This window comes from Canis aureus, chromosome 6, assembly GCF_053574225.1.
Source record: "Canis aureus isolate CA01 chromosome 6, VMU_Caureus_v.1.0, whole genome shotgun sequence".
In the NCBI taxonomy this organism is placed as follows: domain Eukaryota; kingdom Metazoa; phylum Chordata; class Mammalia; order Carnivora; family Canidae; genus Canis; species Canis aureus.
In genome coordinates, this window is record NC_135616.1 from 62,861,881 (window position 1) to 62,882,440 (window position 20,560).

The 20,560-nt window shown below is 40.0% G+C and overlaps 2 protein-coding genes across 7 annotated transcripts in view; one reads left to right on the forward strand and one right to left on the reverse strand.

Annotated features, from left to right (window-relative positions):
• Positions 1 to 13,919, reverse strand: part of RNF2 (ring finger protein 2) — a 49,577-nt gene extending 35,658 nt beyond the window's left edge. The window contains exons 1-2 of one of the 6 annotated variants that reach the window (XM_077901946.1): positions 13,881 to 13,919; positions 5,816 to 5,909 (exon numbers count right to left, since the gene is read on the reverse strand). The gene's annotated coding sequence lies outside the window, so the exon portion shown is untranslated. Of the gene's footprint in view, positions 1 to 5,815; positions 5,910 to 7,588; positions 7,658 to 12,346; positions 12,371 to 13,283; positions 13,503 to 13,880 lie in introns of those variants that run through there. The other 5 variants (XM_077901943.1, XM_077901947.1, XM_077901944.1 and 2 more) reach the window with 5 other exon arrangements.
• NIBAN1 (niban apoptosis regulator 1) overlaps positions 13,776 to 20,560 on the forward strand; it is a 214,477-nt gene continuing 207,692 nt past the window's right edge. The window contains exon 1 of the mRNA XM_077901926.1: positions 13,776 to 14,008. Coding sequence (XP_077758052.1) covers positions 13,972 to 14,008 — 37 coding nt within the window. The 5' untranslated portion in view covers positions 13,776 to 13,971. The remainder of the gene's footprint in view (positions 14,009 to 20,560) is intronic.

The window sequence follows — 20,560 nt, forward strand, 5'->3', positions numbered from 1 at the left end:
AGCATCAGGCACACTGTCTCCTCCTTTTCCTTTGCAAAAGTAATACAACTGTCAACAACCAAGTTGACTCTTCCTTGAAAGCTGTGAGTTCCCCCTAGCAGTTTTTCCCATATTTGTATGCAGCTTTGCAAAATATTTGTTGCCACTAGGTGGAGACAATCTAATAATAGAAATACTGGTTACTGAAATAAAGAGTAGCTGTAAATTTTCTACAAATATTCTCAAATGGTAAAGAAGTTCTGCCTCTAAATTGAGTAAACCAGGGCTAGTTACTTTAGTTGAGGATCTAGTTTCCTTATTTGTAAATTTAGGAATTAAATAAAGTAGCATCAAGAGCCGTCTTAATATTTTGTAGATCAAAAAACTTGCTTAAAAATGTACCTAGCAGGGGATCCCTGGGTGGCGCAGCGGTTTGGCGCCTGCCTTTGGCCCAGGGCACGATCCTGGAGACCCGGGATCGAATCCCACGTCGGGCTCCCGGTGCATGGAGCCTGCTTCTCCCTCTGCCTATGTCTCTGCCTCTCTCTCTCTCTCTCTCTCTCTCTCTCTCTCTCTGTGACTATCATAAATAAATAAATAAAAATTAAAAAAAAATTTAAAAATGTACCTAGCAGCTACCTTTAGCAACTGCTTTCAACTTGAATACTTCAAACAATCATAACCATAATCCAAACTTTTTTCTTTTTTTTTTAAGATTTTACTTATTTATTCGTGAGAGACAGAGAGAGAGGCCAAGATATAGGCAGATGCAGAGGCAGGCTCCCAATGGGGAGCCTGATGTGGGACTGGATCCCAGGACCCCAGGATCATGACCTGAGCCAAAGGCAAAGGCTCAACCACTGAGGCACCCAAGTGTCCCTCCTCCAATCTTTTTTCAAAGCAGGTCAAAAGGGACAAACTGTTCACACATCTAGGATTCTAAGTTAAACCCAAGGTTATCTGCACTTTTTTTCCTTGTCTCAAAGAAAATAGCCGATATCATACTTCCCCACATTCATCTGGCTTATTTGCATACATCTTTTAAACAACTAGCTATTTATTTTCCTTTCAACAAGTGTTCTGGGTACTAGAATCTGGGAAATTTTGTTTGGTATTTTATCTCGTGTTATTTTTTATTTGTTTGCCTCATTTGGTCAGAACCTTCCATTTTTGTTGATTTCCTGAATTCTTAACTATCCCTCTGTCAAGAAATTCCTCACATTGGTACTTCACCTCCTGATTCTCATCTGCCAGTCTACATTTTGCAACTCTTCTAAGATGTCTCAACCTCTGCTTTCCTAAGAGGTTTCCAGTCTACTGCTTCATCCAATTACTTGAATATAATGACCTACTGCCAAACCACTGACTCACTAGTAATTTAGATCTCAGACTTTGGCATAATCTAGGTTCTCAGCACTGAACACACACCAACTCTATACCACAAACTAGTCACATTCTTAGAACTACTTTTAATTCTCCCAGTACCCTAAGACCAAGAGACACAAAGGACATTGATAATTTCCTGAGCAGAGAAAAAAAAAAAAAATCCTGAGTTCCTAAAGAACAAGGAAGGCTACCAAATTCATTTCACATCTCTCCCCCAGATTACAGGAAACTAGCTAGGGAGCATACTAATGTGGCAGCAATAACCAGCTTACTACTGGGCTGTAGACTGTTGCTGTGTCATTAGCACACATGACTGGTCCCCCAAAAAACACCTGCATATTTAATGGCACAGACAGATCAGTACCTCTATTTTGGAGAGGGAGAGGTCAAACACAACTAAGGCATAGAGCAAAGCTTAAAAATTTACATAAGCATGTCACAAATGACAAAGCTAAAAAGTCTAATAACTACTCAGTTTTAGTTCAAAACCCCATGACAGAATAGAAGTTAACTTCTGAAAAGTGGTATATAGCAAGGTTGTTATCTTTTCCTGGGAAGAGAAATGTCCATCAAATACAGACTCCTGACAGAAGGAGTGCTGATGAATATACACATTAGCTTTAACAAGTAACTGTGTAGGGAATCACAGCAACACTCCTTTGTGTCACTGAAAATATGGCTACAGGTCTATACTTCTGGCAAGGGCATATCTGTTGAAAAATTAAATTTGTGCTAAGGAAATAACAAAAGAATATAATTAGATTAAGGAAGATTAAAGAGAAAGCTGAAGGCTGATGCCACTGCATTCTAATAGCAACTGGAATAATGGAATAACTCCTTCAGAAAGCCGTGAGGCAATTCATTTCCAAAGATACAAAATACAGTAATCTCAGTCCTAGGAAATAATGTTATTAATAGATAACTTTTAGAGAGTTTACCATTTTCTATGAAATCTTACTTAATCCTAACAACCCTATAAAGTATATATATATATAAAGCATATATATATATATATAAAGTATATATATATATATATATATATATATATATATATATATATATAAAATAGGTACTATTATTTTCCTCATTTAGGAAATAAGGAAATTGAGTCGAAGTGTAAATAAATAAATAAAGAATTTGCTTAAAGGTCCCACAATAATAAGCATCAAAGGTATGGCTCAGGGGCCCTGAGGTGCCTCAGGTGCCCTGGGTGCCCCTGAGTGGCTCAGTGGTTGAGCATCCGCCTTCCGCTCAGGTCGTGATTCCTGGGGTCCTGGGATCAAGTCCCACATCAGGCTCCCCACAAGGAGCCTGCTCCTCCCTCTGCGTCTCTCATAAACAAATAAAATCTTAAAAAAAGACAAAAAAGCATGACTCAAATGTAGGTCTAAGAAGACCATGCCCTTAAGGCCCATACCAGACTACTGGCACCACTACTACAATAATTATAACATCACCATAGGCAAGGAGACATCTACAACATTAACATCAGGAAATCTCCTCAATCATTAAAAAATAACAATTATTAATACGATATTCAATGACTAGTAACATTTGCAAGCTAAAACGACAGAGGCCACTGATTTGTATCTGTGCTATAATTACAGTTTTGTAAAAGTTATGTTCTAAAAGATAACAGAGGGCAGCCCTGGTGGCTCAGCGGTTTAGCGCCGCCTTCAGCCCAGGGCATGATCCTGGAGACCCAGGATCGAGTCCCACGTTGGGCTCCCTGCATGGAGCCTGCTTCTCCCTCTGCCTGTGTGTGTCTCTGCCTCTCTTTCTCTCTGTGTGCCTCTCATGAATAAATAAAATCTTAAAAAAAATAAAATAAAATAAAATAAAATAAAATAAAATAAAATAAAATAAAATAAAATAAAATAAAATAAAATATAAAATAAAATAAATAAAATAAAACAGAGTTGTTAAGAGTTTGTGGAGAGAGTTTCCATTTTTCAACTCCCAAAATACTAATAAGCACAGATTTTTAACAGTTTTAAGACTAGAACAAGTAAGAATAAAGGAGTTAAGAATGTGTCTCTGGTATCCTTTTGTCATACAAGGTAGACTTTCTCTTGCAGGAAAATAAAAACTATTCTGTCCCTATACATATTCCATAGTAGCAGCCAGGCTGGGATTACTGGGATTGAGGAGACCTCAATTCTCATATTGGGTTCTCCAAACAATTCCAAAAGATAAACAGATTTAATCTTTCTTCTGTTCTGGCCTTTATCTCTTGGTTTCTGTAACTTGCATCAAAAAATTTTTATTTATTTTTTTCAAAAAAGTTTTACACTTAATAGTTCCTGGGGTTTCAAAGGCCAGGATCTCAGAAACATGAAAAAGAAATCAAAAACTCTTAGAATAGAAAGAGTTTTACAGCTCTGATAAATCTGAAGAGTAGTATAATCTTTATGTTCTTGAAAGCAACAAAAATTTTGCACAGCTCATCTATACTGGACATCAACATGGTTTTGAGTTAGTCAATATATAGATCTAAACCTCTTTATAAGATAAGCATGTTTTAGGTGATATATAGATGTATGTATTTTATGTCCATTAAGGCAGAGTTCCTTATTACCAATGAAAAAAATATGTATTTAAATATGTAAATATCAAAATAATTTTTTAAAGCTACTTACTAGCAATTAGACTTTGATAATCTTAATGTGAGTTTAAAATAATGTTATAAAGAGAAAACCATAACATACTATAATAAAACCTTGGGGTGCCTGGCTGGCTCAGTCATTGGAACATGGAACTTACTGGTTTTGGGATTGTGAGTTCAAGTCCCACACTGGGTGTGGAGACTACTTAAAAATTGAATGAATGAATGAGAAAACTTAAGCAGCTAATGTAGTGAAATCATCCTCTCCTAAGCAAAACTGATTCTATATTACCAAACAATTAACAAAAAAAGAAAACTGATATTAATTCGATACAAGACACTGTGTGTAGGCACCTTTTTTTTTTTTTTTAAAGATTTTATTATTTATTCATGAAAGACAGAGAGAGAGGCAGAGACACAGGCAGAGAGAGAAGCAAGCTCCATGCAGGGAGCCCAATGTGAAACTCCAGGATGACATCCTGGGCCTAAGGCAGGCCCTAAACCACTGAGCCACCCAAGAATCTCCTGTAGGCACCTTTTATACAGATTTCCCTCTACCTCTACTTTTTAAGGAAATCCTCTAAAAAAAAGTCCATGGTTGTTAACTTTTGCGTCCACACCCCCACTGAGAAGCTGAAGTAAGGAACTCTCGAACCTGGGGTGGGGCGGGGGGTGGGGGGGAATACCATACAAAAGAACACATGCCCTAAATCTCAGAATAATGGTCCCTTAAGAGATCTCAGAACTGAAGGCCAAGAACACTTGCTCTAAAAAAGAATTCCAAAACCTAGTAACAGAAAAACCAGAGACTACCTTCTCTAAGTCCTTCTCAGTTTTCCTCAGCTATACCGCAACAAGCTATAGCCATCAATTACAGATTCATTCTTGTAAACTTATGGAGACAAAAGGTATTGCTTATTAATTATGTCCATCTGGCTGTCACAATGAATTTTGGACCTCCCCACCATCAACCTAAATACAAAGCTAAAAGGAACCTCAGGATCCAATCATTGTTACACCCATTTGAAATATTCTGCCATTGTCAAAAATGTTACCAAACTGGTTATGGCATAGAAAATATTTGTGATATCAAAAGAATTAAAATATGCACATAAATTCAGGTCTATAATATAAAACAGTTAAAACTCTATTTTAAACAAAACAAAAACCAAAAGATAAAATTTCCAAAAGGAAATACTTCAAAATTTAAAAGCAATTAAAATGAAGTATTGAAAACATGATTTTTTCTTGCTACTTCTTAAATTTTCCAAAACAAATACACTTAAAAAGGTAACATAGTGCATAGTGACAACTAAAATTATATTTCACAAAAAGACAATTTAATAACATTGATTTTTTCCATTAGCTCTTAAGCTGTTTTTTGAAGACTATAAGCAACATACTGAGCATATGGATTAAAACTAAATCCGTTTAAGAAATGTCAGTCAGGGGGCAGCCCAGGAGGCTCAGCGGTTTAGTGCGCGCCTTCAGCGCAGGGCCTGACTCTAGATTTTGGCTCACATCGTGGTCTCAGAGTTGTGAGATCAAGCCCCACATAGGTGCTTGAGCACAAAATGGGCTTGAGATTCTCTCTCCCTCTCCTTCCTCCACCCTCATGTGCTCACACTCTCTCACACTCAAATAAATAAATAAAAAATTTTTAAAAAGAAAAGAAATGAGAAACGGCTAGGTTACTGTATGAAATTTTTTTTTCCTCACTGGCTCACCAATATTGTCTTAATTTTCCTAAATCATTATTACAACATATTATCCAAAAGGTTTCAAGATAATTTAAATTGGCATTGATAATCACATTATCTATATTACACATAGTTGTAACGTTACCTTTTCAAAAGTTATGGAGACTTCTGGGAAAAAAACAATTTCAGGAGGCTACACTGGTAAGTTATCACTGGTTAACCCAAACTGGAAATGAGACCTACATTTAAATACAAACATAATCAATTATAAAAACATTAAAGACAGAGAAATTGAGTCTTAATATTTTAGACAATACTCAACTATCAGTATTCAAGAGCCTTCAACATATTTCTACTTTATAGCCACATGAGAAAATATTCCTGGAGGACAGTAACTCATAAAAATATAAAAGCTAGAAAAAAGCATCTTTCCCTAAATCAATGAGGCAGATTTTCTTTATAAATATGCCAATTAAAATTTTAAGATGAACGATAAAAGGACAAGTTCATTAAAAGTGAACAGATAGAATTTCTAATTTTGCTAAGTGTACTGTGAAAAGCAGCTATTTTCTGTAATTGATATCATAAAATAACATGTAAGTAAAACAAAACCGCAATAGGTAGTTTTCAGTCAAAACCGTAATACCATCTGTTTCCCCTACTCCCCCAGGCCCTTGTCATTTAAACAATCTACAAAGTGGTAGTTTTGTTCCTAATGTGTAAGTAAAGTTTGGGATATTATTGTCTAATGATATAAGCAAGATATTTGACCCTGGTGTAAAGAAATTAATGAGGCATGACAATCTTAAAATACAATTATTTAAAGGGGAGAGAATACTATATTATAACCCAGCCTTGGGAAAAGTAGGGTTATAGGACATCCACAACTCCTCCCACATTCCATTTGCACCCTAACAACTTTGAAATATGAAAACTCCCTTGAAAGTAGGCACAGACTATAATCCAGATTCATGCCAGAGATCAATCCATCTCTGTCTCTCTTTCTTTACCTACACCCTATGTATTTACAACATGCCGTTTACAAAACCTTTTACCTACCCTACCTCTTATGTCTTTACAAATAACCTGTGAGGTCAGTGAGGGTGATTTTTTTTTTTTTTTAATACAAAACAGGCCAATAATTTTGCTTGTAGTGAAACCAGACCTAAAAACCAAGACTCCTGCCTTTAATTCTGAAGCTTTTTCCACTATACACAACACTATCCTTTCTGTAATATAGTAAAGCCTTCTATAAAACATTTGGCTGAATTCCAAGATAGCAGTCCCAGACTGAATTGGACTCTATATTGCAAATAGTGTAAATAATGAGGGTTTAATGCAATTACTGGCATGGAGGCATACATCTTTTTAAAAGTAAAGAATCAGTTGGTTTTAAGTTGGTTTAATAGTGTGTGTATAGCGGTAGAAAGAGAACACTATTTTAAAAAGAAGTCAAAATGACACACTACAGATTTGCACATTACAGCTAATGCAGGTAGTAGTGAGCAATATACGAAATAGGGAAAAAAAGAGCAATTAAAAAGAACAATGTAAAAAGAAACTGCATGTTATTTTTATTTTTAGGAAATAAAATAAGGAGCTTCTGTCTTTTCTTTCTGCCAGAAGTGCTGTGAGACTTCAGAACATTAGATTATAAAATATAAGAGAAGTAGAAGAGGATTTTATTTAGCCATTAAATGAATCCCTGCCAAAACTGCTGGCTCTGGAATAAAAAATCCAAAGCCCTATTTCTAGATCAGCTGCTGGTACTATACAGTTTAAGGTAACCAATTATTTTAATTTTTCAATTCTCACATCTATAAAATCAAACTCTACTCAAACTATTTTCTAATGACCTTGGAAGGAAGAAACAATGTCTGCAAAAGCAATAATGAACATTTAAATTCCCATTACCTACCGCAAAAATAAATATTTCTGGAACATCTTCTATGTTCACAGTACTAGGCTAGGCTAGAAGTGCAGAGAAAGTGATGGTCTTTACAATCTAAGTCAATAAGGCACAGGAAATGCTTAACTAATAACGATTATGATTACATAACAAAATTGAGGCATCTCAGATAAAGAGATTTCATAGGAGTTGAGCTGAGCACAGTAGAGAGAATGAAGTTGGATTTGATCAAGATACAAAATGAAAATAGTAGTCATTAAGTTTAGCAAGGCAGAGAAGAGGCAAGTAGGTTGCAATGTCCTTTGGGTTCCCAAAGCACATCACTCATCTGTTATTGCATTTAACACACTGTAAGATGGGTTACTTGTCATCTCCATTTAGACTGTAAATTCCTCAAGGAAGAGATCTTGTTCAATTCATTTTTCTATCCCTAATCCCTTACATAGTGACTGGCAAACAGAAGATAATCAGCACGTGTTTTTTTGAACAAGCAATGTAAGGATAAGATTCCCGATTTAAATTATTGTACTTTAACCCACACAATTTTGTGTGGATCATTTACTCATTGTCTCTCAACTCCAAAACTACCTAAATTCTGCTCTTCGGTGCTGGGGGAGACTGTACAATTGTATTTCACTGACTTCTGACAGCTCTCCCTATCAGGCTTTGACAGTGGAGGTAATAAAAGAACTGGAGGGATCCCTGGGTGGCGCAGCGGTTTGGCGCCTGCCTTTGGCCCAGGGCGCGATCCTGGAGACCCAGGATCGAATCCCATATCAGGCTCCCGGTGCATGGAGCCTGCTTCTCCCTCTGCCTATGTCTCTGCCTCTCTCTCTCTCTCTCTGTATGACTATCATAAATAAAATAAAATAAAAGTTAAAAAAAAAAAATAAAATAATAAAAGAACTGGAAAGCAAGGAGAGTCAAAGAACTTCCTTCCAGTTCCTGGCAGCAGCAATTGCAACCCCTCAACCCGGCAGCAGCAATGGGTTTCAGTCTCCAGTTTCTTTGGGTACTTTTGGGTACTTCCAGGACATGATAAGCAGATGAATGATGACCTCCTCAAAGGTTCAGAAGGAGGCCAATGGAGTCTCTTTTCTGAAGTCTTAGGACAATTACACTGTAATGTTCTCTTTGCTCCTACAACCACTTAACCAACTCCCTAAACTAAATGTCCTCTTTAAAATTCTTACTGAAGTTACTATTTTCTCTACTAGGACTATTCCACTGTCAAACAGTGATTCCAACTGCTCTCCTTTGAGAGATCTTGCTGCTTCACTGAAGAGAAAAGTAAAGAAAATTTGGAATTATTCCTATAGATAAAATCTATTTTATAAAAGATAACTTAAAACCCTTTAAATTTGTATGTTGAGGGTGCCTGGCTGGCTCAGTAGATGGAGCACGTGACTCTTGATCTCTGGGTTTTGAGTTCAAGCCCCACGTTGGGTATAGATGTTACTTAAAATCTTTAAAAAAAAATTTGTTGAGTTGTATCATAAAAATCATTTAACTTTTGTGTTTTAAACTATCAAACTTGGGAAGAAAAAAAGAAAGGAAATGAGAAATATTTAAACAGCACAGGATATTCCAAGCACAACCACCTCCTTTCACTAGAACACATATCCTAGAGAAAATATGAGCCAGTAAGCTGATCTGTTCTTCAAAGATCTCAGCTCCCACAAGCTTTTCCTCATGTAAGCATGATGGCATGCTGACTGTGCTTCTTATATTTAAATACATTTTGGGGGATACCTGGCTGGCTAATTCAGTGGAGCATGCAACTCTTGATCTGGAGCCATGAGTTCAAGCCCCACACTGGGCATAGTTTACTTTAAAAAGTAAATAAATATTTTTTAAAAATATACTTTAAAAATATATTTTAAAAAGTATTTTGTTGTTGTTCAACACGGCCCCTAAATGCAGTAGATTGCTGGGGGGTTTTTGAACATGAATCTGTTCCAATACTAAAGCTGAGCTGAACTTATTTGTTTACTGTTCTCCCTTCCTAAAGGATTTTTCAAGCGTCATTTTTTTACCACGTGACTTTCTTTTTATGCACTGACGTTAGAATCTAATCTCTTCATAAAATACAACTCCACTCTATAGCATAGAAACAAAGAGAAATCCCCCTTGCAGGAGAGCCCATAATCAACACACCTGTTGAAAATAAATGACCAAAATGCTTCGATAGTTTTCACATGGTCTGCTACTTAATATTATCATTAGATAATTTAATTCAAGATTAACTACAAAAACGATTTTTCGTGACTGTATTTAAACTGATTTTTTTAAAAAATTATGACAAAATGGCAGATATTTAGTAGCAGAAAACATATTGTTAATCCATTTTTTTTTTAAGATTTTATTTATTTATTCATGAGAGGCACAGAGAGAGAGGCAGGCTCTTCACAGGGAGCCCAATTCGGGACACAATCCCTGGACCCAGGATCACACCCTGAGCGCCCTGAGCAGACCGCAGAGGCTCAACCGCTGAGCCACCCCGTCCCCGTTAATCCATTTCTAAACGAAATGAGAGAAAGCACATTCAAGCAATAGGAATCTTTCTTAGAATTTTTAGTAACATCATAGGTGCTGAGCTTCCAACATGAGTATCACTAGGCCTAGACACATTAGTCTACTTCGGCTGCCTGTAACATCTACTGGGCAAAAAGAGAAGTGAAAAGAATTTTAAACTTGAAAATCCATGGCCAGTTTCACTGGAGTTCCTCCAATTAGCATAAAACTGGATCACGGGCTACCTACTCCCCCTTAGCATCTACATGCTATATAGACATACTAACATAACCTCTATTTATGTGCCAAGAGTCCTATTACCACAGTCAATATGTCCATGTAAAATCGAACTGTATTCCTTACAAGAGACACCAAAGGACCCATCTGATACATTAGGTGGAAAACTAAAGGTAAGAGAGGTTTAACAGGATCTTGACCTACAGAGAAGGAATGGACAAGGCAAATCTTATTGTACCTTTGTATCCCCAATTATATGAGATCTACTTAGTTAAATGCAAACAAATATTCAATAAGTTACCATAACTAAGATTTCAGAGAAATGGAAAAAAATGAGGAAATAGATAAATGATGTTGTATGACAAGGTCTTCACGCTATGTGTAATAAACAACACTGGGCAGCCCGGGTGGCTCAGTGGTTTAGCGTGGCCTTCAGCCCAGGGCCTGATACTGGAGACAGGGGATCAAGTCCCACATCAGGCTCCCTACATGGAGCCTGCTTCTCCCTCTGCCTGTGTCTCTGCCTCTCTCTCTTTCTCTGTGTCTCTCATGAATAAATACATAAAATCTTAAAAAAAAAAAAAAAAGATAAACAACACTAACCAAGTGTAGATCTGTATGTGGGCAGAATGTGCATAATCACACAGTATTTTTCCTTTTTTAAAAATGGCAGACTGTGATGGGTTGTTTAGTTTATCCAGATTTAATAAGTTGCTAAAAAATTATGAGGTGCTTTAAGTCATACTAAAAATGTGTCCATAGCTTTAATAAAGTGCATTTTAATGTTAACTCACTTCTCTTGCCGGAGGGAATTATGCTTCTTTGCTAACGTATAGAAATGAAACTGTCACTAAAACATCTGGCTATATATTATTCATTAGACATAAATCACCTTTACTCCAAAGACCACGTAATAGAAACACAAACCATGAATAAATCAGATTAGAAAAAGACCTGGCACTACACACTGAAATTTGTGCAGAAAAACGAAATTCCTATTTGCCGACCTGCTCTATACATTATTTCTATCCACACGAACCTAGTAACTAGCTATTTGAGCGTTCAATACAGGCAAAGAAAACTCAAAATGCCTTATTTTGAATGTCTGCATTGTCTACACAATGTAAGTAGCTCTAATTTGAAATTTTTCTCTGTAGCAAGTTTGAGGACCCCCAGCATATTTTTAAAATACTCAGACTAGCCTACCTAGGCAGTTTTCCATCATAAATTCTCCGTTTCTCTCTCACACCTACTATAATTAACCCTACAGGTGGATCCCACAAGAGTATCTGAAGGAAATAACTCAGAATCCTCAGAAAAAGTAAGGGGCCATATTTGCTGTGCAATCTCTGGAAAATGGAGTCTTATATAACTACCCATTATTTTACTTTAAACATGTTAAATGTACAATCAAGATTTGAAGAGATACCTGTTGATTGTGACAAGTTGAAATTCCAGAGGGGAAAAGGAATAACCAAAGTCTTATCGCTGCCATTTAAATTCTTCGTAAATCAAAGGGTCAGATACTCACTGTAAGAAGCCTGATCTGACACCACGCTAAATTCTTAAAAAATCCAACTATACCCCGATGCAAGTGGGGAAAGTAGATTATCTACCAATTACACTAAGTATTCCAGCTTATCGTCTTGGAACTCATCAAAAGTAGATTATGTAATGCAAAGCACTCAAACATTAGTCCTAAACATACTTCTCAGCCTAAAACATCAAAGCCATGTCTCAGTGGTTTTTTATTTTTTAATTTTTAAAAGTAAAAGCGTCTTCCCAAAACGCTGATTGCAAACCTGTCCTTTCCACAGTTAACAAATTTCTTCACACGCCTCAAGGAAATCCAACATTTTCGAACCACTTTACCCCTTAAAGGCACACATTCTCTCCAACTTTCTGACAGCCATGCAGTATATACCCCCCACCACCACCAAAAAAAAAAAAGGCTTAAAGGGGATAATAAGACCATAAAGCCATTATGCTCTTAGCGGGCAAATAATCGGAACGAACCAACGAAGTTTCAAAGACCAATTTTTTTTTTTTTTCTCCCAAACCAACAGTATCTCTGGGAGCAAGGAGGCTTCTTCTCTCGAGGAGGAAAAGTATCTTTGACAAGCGAGAGCTAGGGCTCCCCCGGCGACACCCGGTACCAAAGATCTCGGCGTCAACGACCATGTTCAAAACGCGAAGCTTCCATAAGAAGCCAACCAAGGCACCCCCTCCCCCCACGACTCGGCCAGGGCAACCTCGCGGTTTCAGAAAGCAGCAACAGATACTCGCGGGCAGGCGGGCGGCACTCCAGGAATGCCTCGGCCAGGAGGGGGTCCCCCCGCAGCCCACACGGAACCCCGGGCGCCGAGGGGCGCCTCCAAACGCGAACCCCGACTCCAGCACCGCCGGGGGGAGGGGAGGGGGCCTTCTGCACAAAGCGCCCCTACCCCACCCCCACGGTGCAGACGCACACCCCCGAGGCAGCGACGGGGAAGCCCTGAGGAAAAACCCCGCATTCCGCGCCGCCGGCCTCCTGAGGGGCGCCGCAGGGAGGGAGCCCTCGCCTCGCAGGCGACGACGGGGGGGCGGCTCCGCAGCCTCGGCCTCCGCGCTGAGGAGCCGACGGCGAGGGGTTCCCAACCAAGGAAGGGATGCAACCCCTGAGCTTCCCGCACTGGGTCCTCCGCAGGTCGGACCCGCCACTTCCGCCGAGACCCTCCAAGAAACAAACGGGAACAATGAGACGCTGCCTCCCCCGCCATCGCCGCCCCGAGAGCGGCCGGGGGCGGGGGCGGCGGCGGCGGCGGCGGCGCCATCTCCCCTCACACCCCCCCCGCCGCGGGCAACACACCCCCGGTGCCCGCGCCGCCGTCAGCCGCCCGCAGCCCCGCCGAGCCGACGCGCGTCCCGGCCCGCAGCTCCCGCGCCCTTCGCCTCCCGGCCCGGCCCCACTCACCGGCTCCCGCCCCAGCCCGGGACTCCGCCGGCCGCGGCCAGACCGAGACTCAGGTAGAAGCCGCCGCGGCCGCCGGCGCCGCCGCACAATATGGCGAGCCTCGGCTTCCGCAATGGAGCTCGGGAAATACAACAGGGGCCGCTCAATATTCATGAGAGACTGAGGGGAAGCCGGCTCGGCCGGCGCTGCGGGGAGGGCGGGAAGGAGCGAGCGAGCGAGGGGGCGGAGGCGCGGGACGGGGACGTGCACGGCGCGGGGAGGCCCGCGGCGCGAGGGGAGGGCGCGCCGCCTCGTGCCGGCCTGGAGGGCGCGAGCGGCCCCGCCCCCCGCCGGCCGGCCCCGCCCCCCGGCGCCCTCCCTCCGCGGGGTCGGCGGCCCCCGGGCGACGCCCGGATGTCGACGGCGCCGCCGCGGTTGCCGTCGCTGGGGCCGGGCCGCTCGGGCTCTGCTGCCCCCGCCCGGGTGCCCCCGGGACGCCTCCCTGGCCGGCTGCGGGGGGCCCGGGCCGCGAGTTCTGCTCTCGGTGACCGCCTCCCGGCCTTACGCCCACCGCAGCCGGTGCACATCCTCGTCAGGCAGGCCGCTCTAGAACTTCACCTGAACTTCGGCACCTGCCTCCCCGTTCGGCCGGCACCCGCTTAACCATCCCGGCCGAGGGAACCCGCAAGATCCAGTCATTCCAGGGAAAATGACCTTCTGTTCTAGAAGTATATTGTTGGACGTCTGTAAGTATTCTGACGGTTTTCCTCAGCCCTTACTGGCCAGCATACCTTGCTGTTTTATTCCTGTCTCCTCGGCCCCTTCCAGTATCATCCTCTCAACTTGAGAATGTAAGAAGTGATGGGGGGATCCCTGGGTGGCGCAGCGGTTTGGCGCCTGCCTTTGGCCCGGGGCGCGATCCTGGAGACCCGGGATCGAATCCCACCCCACGTCGGGCTCCCGGTGCATGGAGCCTGCTTCTCTCTCTGCCTCTCTCTCTCTGTGACTATCATAAATTAAAAAAAAAAAAAAAGAAGAAGAAGTGATAGGTTAGGGACCCCTGAGGACCCCTGGGTGGCTCAGCGGTTTGGCATCTGCCTTCGGCCCAGAGCGTGGTTCTGAAGTCCCAGGATCGAGTCCTGTGTTGGGCTCCCTGCATGGAGCCTGCTTCTCCCTCTGCTTCTCTCTCTCTCTCTCATAAATAGATGAATAAAATCTTAAAAAAAAAAAAAAAGATAGATTAGATAGATGTAATCACGACCCAAAACGCAACCAATTAGTCTACAAAAAAAAAATATGTAAAAATGCGTGTAAGTTAAGCGGCAAACTGAAGAAGTAGTAACAGAGGAAGAGTTCCCTGACCTCAAGGTATATACTGTTGGTGGGATGTCCTGTTCTCTTGAAAAGATGACCAACGAAATCAGACAGTACATAGGAAGGCATTTGTGGCATAAAGAAATTGGACCACCCTGGGAATTGGGCAAACTAGGTTTATAGCCTCCGATGAATCTCTAACTATGTGACTTAAATAAATTGCCTAACTTCTTTGGACTTAATTTTCCTCATTTGCAAAATGAGAGGATTGTGTTGGATGATTCTTAGGTCCTCTCCAGCTTTTGAACTTTCTAAAACTCTCCAAGCGATGCCAGATAAATGGTATGAATCTACATAGGATTTTGGAAAAGGAAAGGATCAACTCCAGCTGGTGTGTTGAAGGAAGATTTCCTGAGGAGCTAGGATTTGAGTAGTACTGCGGTGGATAGTTTTTGGATGGGTAGAAAGGAAGAGGACAGGTGTTAAAATATTAAAGACAACACATTCCATATCCTACCTAACGGTCCATTAAAGTAAACAAGCAGAGCATTATTTTTTTTTAAAGATTTTATTTATTTATTCATGATAGTCACACAGAGAGAGAGGCAGAGACACAGGCAGAGGGAGAAGCAGGCTCCATGCAGGGAGCCCGAGGAGGGACTCGATCCGGGTCTCCAGGATCGCCCTGGGCCAAAGGCAGGCGCCAAACCTCTGCGCCACCCAGGGATCCCGCATTATTCTTTTTCAGTGACTTGAAAACTTTTATCTACTATTTATAGCCTTACATAAGAAATGACAATTCTTGGGAACGCTGGCTCAGTGGATTGAACATGTGACTCTTGATCTCACAGTGGCGAGTTCCAGCCCCACATCGGGCTTGGAGTTCCTACTGAAAAAGAGAAAGAGAGAGAGAGAGAGAGAGAAAGAAGAAGAAAAAAGAAAAGAAAAGAAGAGAAAAGAAATTCTCAGATTCTACAAACAAACCCTTCAAGGTTAAGCTATTTCTCCAGTATGAAAAAAAAAAAGTCAAAATACAGATAGTCCCCAAATTACATGTATGACTTTTCTACTTAACAGTGGTTGAAAGTGATACTATTCAGTAGAAACTGTACTTCAAATTTTGAATTTTGATCTTTTCCTGCACTACCTATCTGTGGTAGGACACTCTTGTGATGCTGGGCAGCAGCAGTGAGCCACAACTTACAGTCAGCTGTTTGATCAGGAGGGTAAATACATGATACACTTACAACCACTTTGTACCCTTATACAACCATTCTGATTTTCACGTTCAGTACAATATTCAATTATATGAGCTATTCCCTTTATTACAAAATAGGCTTTGTGTTAGAGGATTTTGCCCAACTGTAGCTATTGTGTTCTGAGCACATATAAGGTAGGCTGTTATGTTCAGTAAGTTAGGTGTATTATTTTTTAAAATATTTATTTATTTATTTATGAAAGACACAGAGAGACAGAGAGAGAGAGAGACAGAGGGAGAAGCAGGCTCCATGCAGGGAGCCAGAGTGGGACTTGATACCTGGTCTCCAGGATCATGCCCTGGGCTGAAGGTGGCGCCAAACCTCTGAGCCCCCCACCCCACCCCCCCACCCCCACACCCAGCCGCCCAAGTTAGATGTATTAAATGGATTTCGACAGGATATTTTCAACTTCTGCCAGGTTATCAGGACATAGCCTTGTTGTAAGTCAAGGAAGAACTATAATGAGGGCGTGCTGCTGCTTCTCCCTTCCTATAAAGGTCCACCTTCTAGAGATAGCGCAGTTATAGAACCATCCCTCCTTTATTCATGACGACTGCATGTGCAGTTCAATTAAGGGTGTTCATAATTCAGAACCTTTTGCTCCAGTTATGCCTGTGAAGATAATGATGTGTGGTTAGATTAAGAAATTCCATTGATGTTGCAAAAAGTGATCATTTGTAGAAAGCACAGGAACTTTATGGATAAAAGTTAAATATAGTACTTAAAAAAGATTCACAGGAGAATTAGTGGGAAAATGGAAAACTTATGGGATATCTGGATTAAATGTGATTAAAAAGCTAGACCTCAGGCTAGCATCCTTAAAAGAAAGACACTACTGACAAATTAATGGAACTCATATTACCTATTTTATCTCTTACTCAGAAACTTGGCATTGAAAGTACTATGGGCCTCCCCTGACTATTAATCGGGAAAGATTTTCCTATAGTATAGTAATAAAATTTCCGAAATCTCCATGCCTTAACACAACAGAAGTTTATTGCTTGTTTATGCTTCCTCATAAGGATCAGAGTCCCTCTTTTCCAGTCTAAGAACCAGATTGACAGAGGGTCCACCATTTTGTAGCTATCTCACCTTGATCATATAAATAGAATGGACTTTCCATTTTCTTTTGCTTTGTTTTAGTTGTACATTAAATCAATATCAGTCTGTCTATAGTGACTTGACATATCCAACCTACATTCCTTTTGCTAATTTTTTGACCTGACCTAAGGGATATTACCCTTAAAAATACATTCTTCTAATACTCTGCTCCCATGTTAAATGTACTAATTGGAAGTAAAAATCATATTTTGAGTAGGAAATGTTAAGTTAACATTATATAATACAAGTATCATACTATAGGTAGATGACTACATGAACTCTAGTTAAAAAGATTATTTTTGTGGCAGCTGGCTCGCTCAGTTGGAGGATCATGCATGCAACTCTTTATCTTGAGGTTGTCAGTTTGAGCCCCATGTTGGGGATAGAGTTTACCTATAAAAAAAAAAGATTACATTCTCTCAAAACTTGAGAAGTAGTACCCTATTAATCACATGGTTAACTAAGTACAAAAATCATTTTTAATCACAAATTTCACAGCTTTACCAACTTTCTGCTATGGTAATGCTACAAAATTAGATTAGTTTGGCTCAAGCAACTTTTATTGAACATCTACTATGTGCCAACACTTGGCCAAGTTCTTGGAATTGAGCTATTAATGTGAGTAGGACATAAATTCCTTGGGAGCAAAAATCTTGTCCACAAGTGTATACCTAGAGATTAGTGTGATGCTTGGCATATTTAATAGATGCTCAATAAATAGATGTTAAGAAAATGAGAGACTGGGAATCTGATCCCAATGTGTATATGAAATAGAGCAGTACCTATGAGCTTGGTTTGCTTCACTTTTATCACTTACAAGCAAAAATTTCTATTAAGGTTGTAGTTAGTCCTTATAGAATCTTTCCCTATTTAGGCAGTGTGTTTGTTTGTTGTTTTTAAAGATTTTATTTATTCAGGAGAGACAGAGAGAGGCAGAGACACAGGCAGAGGGAGAAGCAGGCTCCATGCAGAAAGCCTGATGCGGGACTCGATCCCAAGACTCCAGGATGACGCCCTGGACCAAAGGCAGGCACTAAACTGCTGAGCCACCCAGGGATCCCCGGCAGTGTTTGAAATGGGAACCTTTTACCTGCCTGCATATACCATATGGGTTTCTTTTCAACAATACTCCAAATATCTAATTGTTGTCTGCTCTTCTGAAATGAAGATTGCAGGCCACCAGCAGCCTGTTAATGATAAGCTATATATGTGTCACAGTTTATATAGGGCATTTATATTAATTATTAGTCCACTAAATCTTCAGATCAGTCCTCCAACGTATTATTCCTACTTTATAGACAGGGAAAATGTGACTTCTGTGGTTAACTAGCTTTTGCAAACATAGAGCTCATAAGTGGCAGAGCTGAGGCTCACACCTAAGTCATCTGAATTCAAATCCAGGGATACTTTCCTTTGTGCCACATGTACCTTCCCACTCTATGCTGCATATAGAACTCCAGCATTTTTCTTCTTTCTAATGGGTAAGCAGCATATAAGACAAACATCTCCAGAGCTTCCTCCCAACACTAGTATTATTCCAATCCTCAGTGTGGTCTATTTTTAAGAAGCTAGAGATGATGTTCAGTGCAACAGTGTATAAACCTGATCCATTGACAGAAAACCAGCAGGTCTTGTTTTTGTTTTCTTAGAAAACTTGCTTTAAGAAAACAAAATAAAATTAAAAGTTAGGTTAGAAGACAGAAATAGCTTGGGACTTAATCGCTGTCTATATATATACTGTTGTCAAAATATATCTTCTACCAAAATCTTTATTTGTCATCTTGTAGATGTGTTGTGCTTTCTTTGAAAGGGTCAACTAAAGTAGGGACGTTGTAGAAAGGCCTAAAGAGACCCATAATTCAAGGTGGATTCAGGAAGCCAGCAACTTAAGATTTACAACCTCTTCAGCTGAAAAAATATAGCTCTAGCCACAGGCTTTAGTGAAGTTTTATTTGTATTTCAGCATAGTACATTTCGTTTTGTGGAATTTCCCTTGGTGTTTTAGTTTAGCTTTCCTTTTTCTATTCTCAAGGCAACCAAAATAATTGGTGCTACTCTTAACTATTCAACTTAAAGGAGTTAAGCAGATTAAATGAGATGGGCCAGTTAGGCTTTTGGGGAGAACTAAACAATATTGCTACTTCCCTCCTATGGAGACTTGGAATAGTATTTTATGTCTCCCAGATGTGGCCACATTCTGCCTAACATCTGTTAGTACATTTTATTAAAATAATGAACCAGCATATGTTTTGAAAAGTCAAAAGAATGAATAAAAGTTTTCATTCTGATGCAACACAAATAGCCAACTGTTTCTTTGTACTTAATAATGGAGCATATATCTGGGAAATATTGTGATATCCACTTCAGATGTAAGTTAAGGTATGGTTTAATAATTACCGGCTTAAGCTTTCTAATATGAAAAATGTTTATTCCATTCTAATAAACTTTGGAAGTTTTTTTTCCTTTCCAAAATGTTTACTGCAAGGGAAGAGATTTGTGCTTTGGCATTGATATAGGAACACTAAGAATCATCCTGGAAGTGAACAAGGAATAGATAATTAAGATTAAAATTCAGAACTAAAATGGAAATTTCTCTGGAAAAAAAAAAAAAAAAAAAGGCTGGAAGATCCATGTGGGGAAGTACAGTTGAAGAGTGCAAAATACCTAAGTCAAATTACAGCTTACTCATACTGCCTTGGTGGACATTTTAATTTTTCCCACTGAAAGCAAGCATGGTGCTAGAATGGTTTTTGTAGGATGAGAGAGTGCACGGTAAAGACATTCCTTATCTAACATATTTCTTGGAAATGTTTTTAGTAAAGAATTTAAAAGAACTGCCAACTCCCACCCATACAAAGAAAATTTTGTTTTATTTTAGACTATATCAAGATCTGGAAACCCCTGCAGTATCCATCCATCTGCTGAGTCATTAGCATTTTATACTCTACAGAAGAAAGCCATTAAAATATACATTGAATAAGACATTCAAGCAAGTTATAATTTAGGTAAATCTGAAAACCATTCTGGTCAGCCTAGAATAATGGGGTTTTTTTTCATTTTTTAAAATATTTTATTTATTTATTTGGCAAAGAGAGAGAGCACAAGCAGGGGGAGCAACAGGCAGAGGGAGGGAGAGGGAGAAACAGGCTCCCCACTGAGCAGGATGTAGGGCTTGATCCCTGGAGCCTAGGATCATAACCTGAACCCAAGGCAGACACTTAACTGACTGAGCCACCTAGGTGCCCATTAAGAATAGTAAGGTTTTATGTGTTACATATAGAAAGAGATATTTTCTAAGGATTTTAGTCTATGAAAAAAAAAAAAAAAAAAAGGATTTTAGTCTATGCAAAAGTTTTTTGATTTTTAAAATAAATTTCACAGACCATGCTTATAAGATCAGAATTGACTGTTGTCCCTTAAGAATTATGAAGTCTGTCACATATGGAGTGTGGGATTGAGGTGACTACAAAGGAACCTTCTTGTCATAGTATCCTATTAAAGGTATATGGATGACTTAACTTACCCTGTTGTGTCCCTCTCCAACACTCACTCTTCTAATTAGTTGTTTTAAGACAATACTGATGTTCTTAGTGTAATTTCAATTCCTTAACTTCTTGACATTTA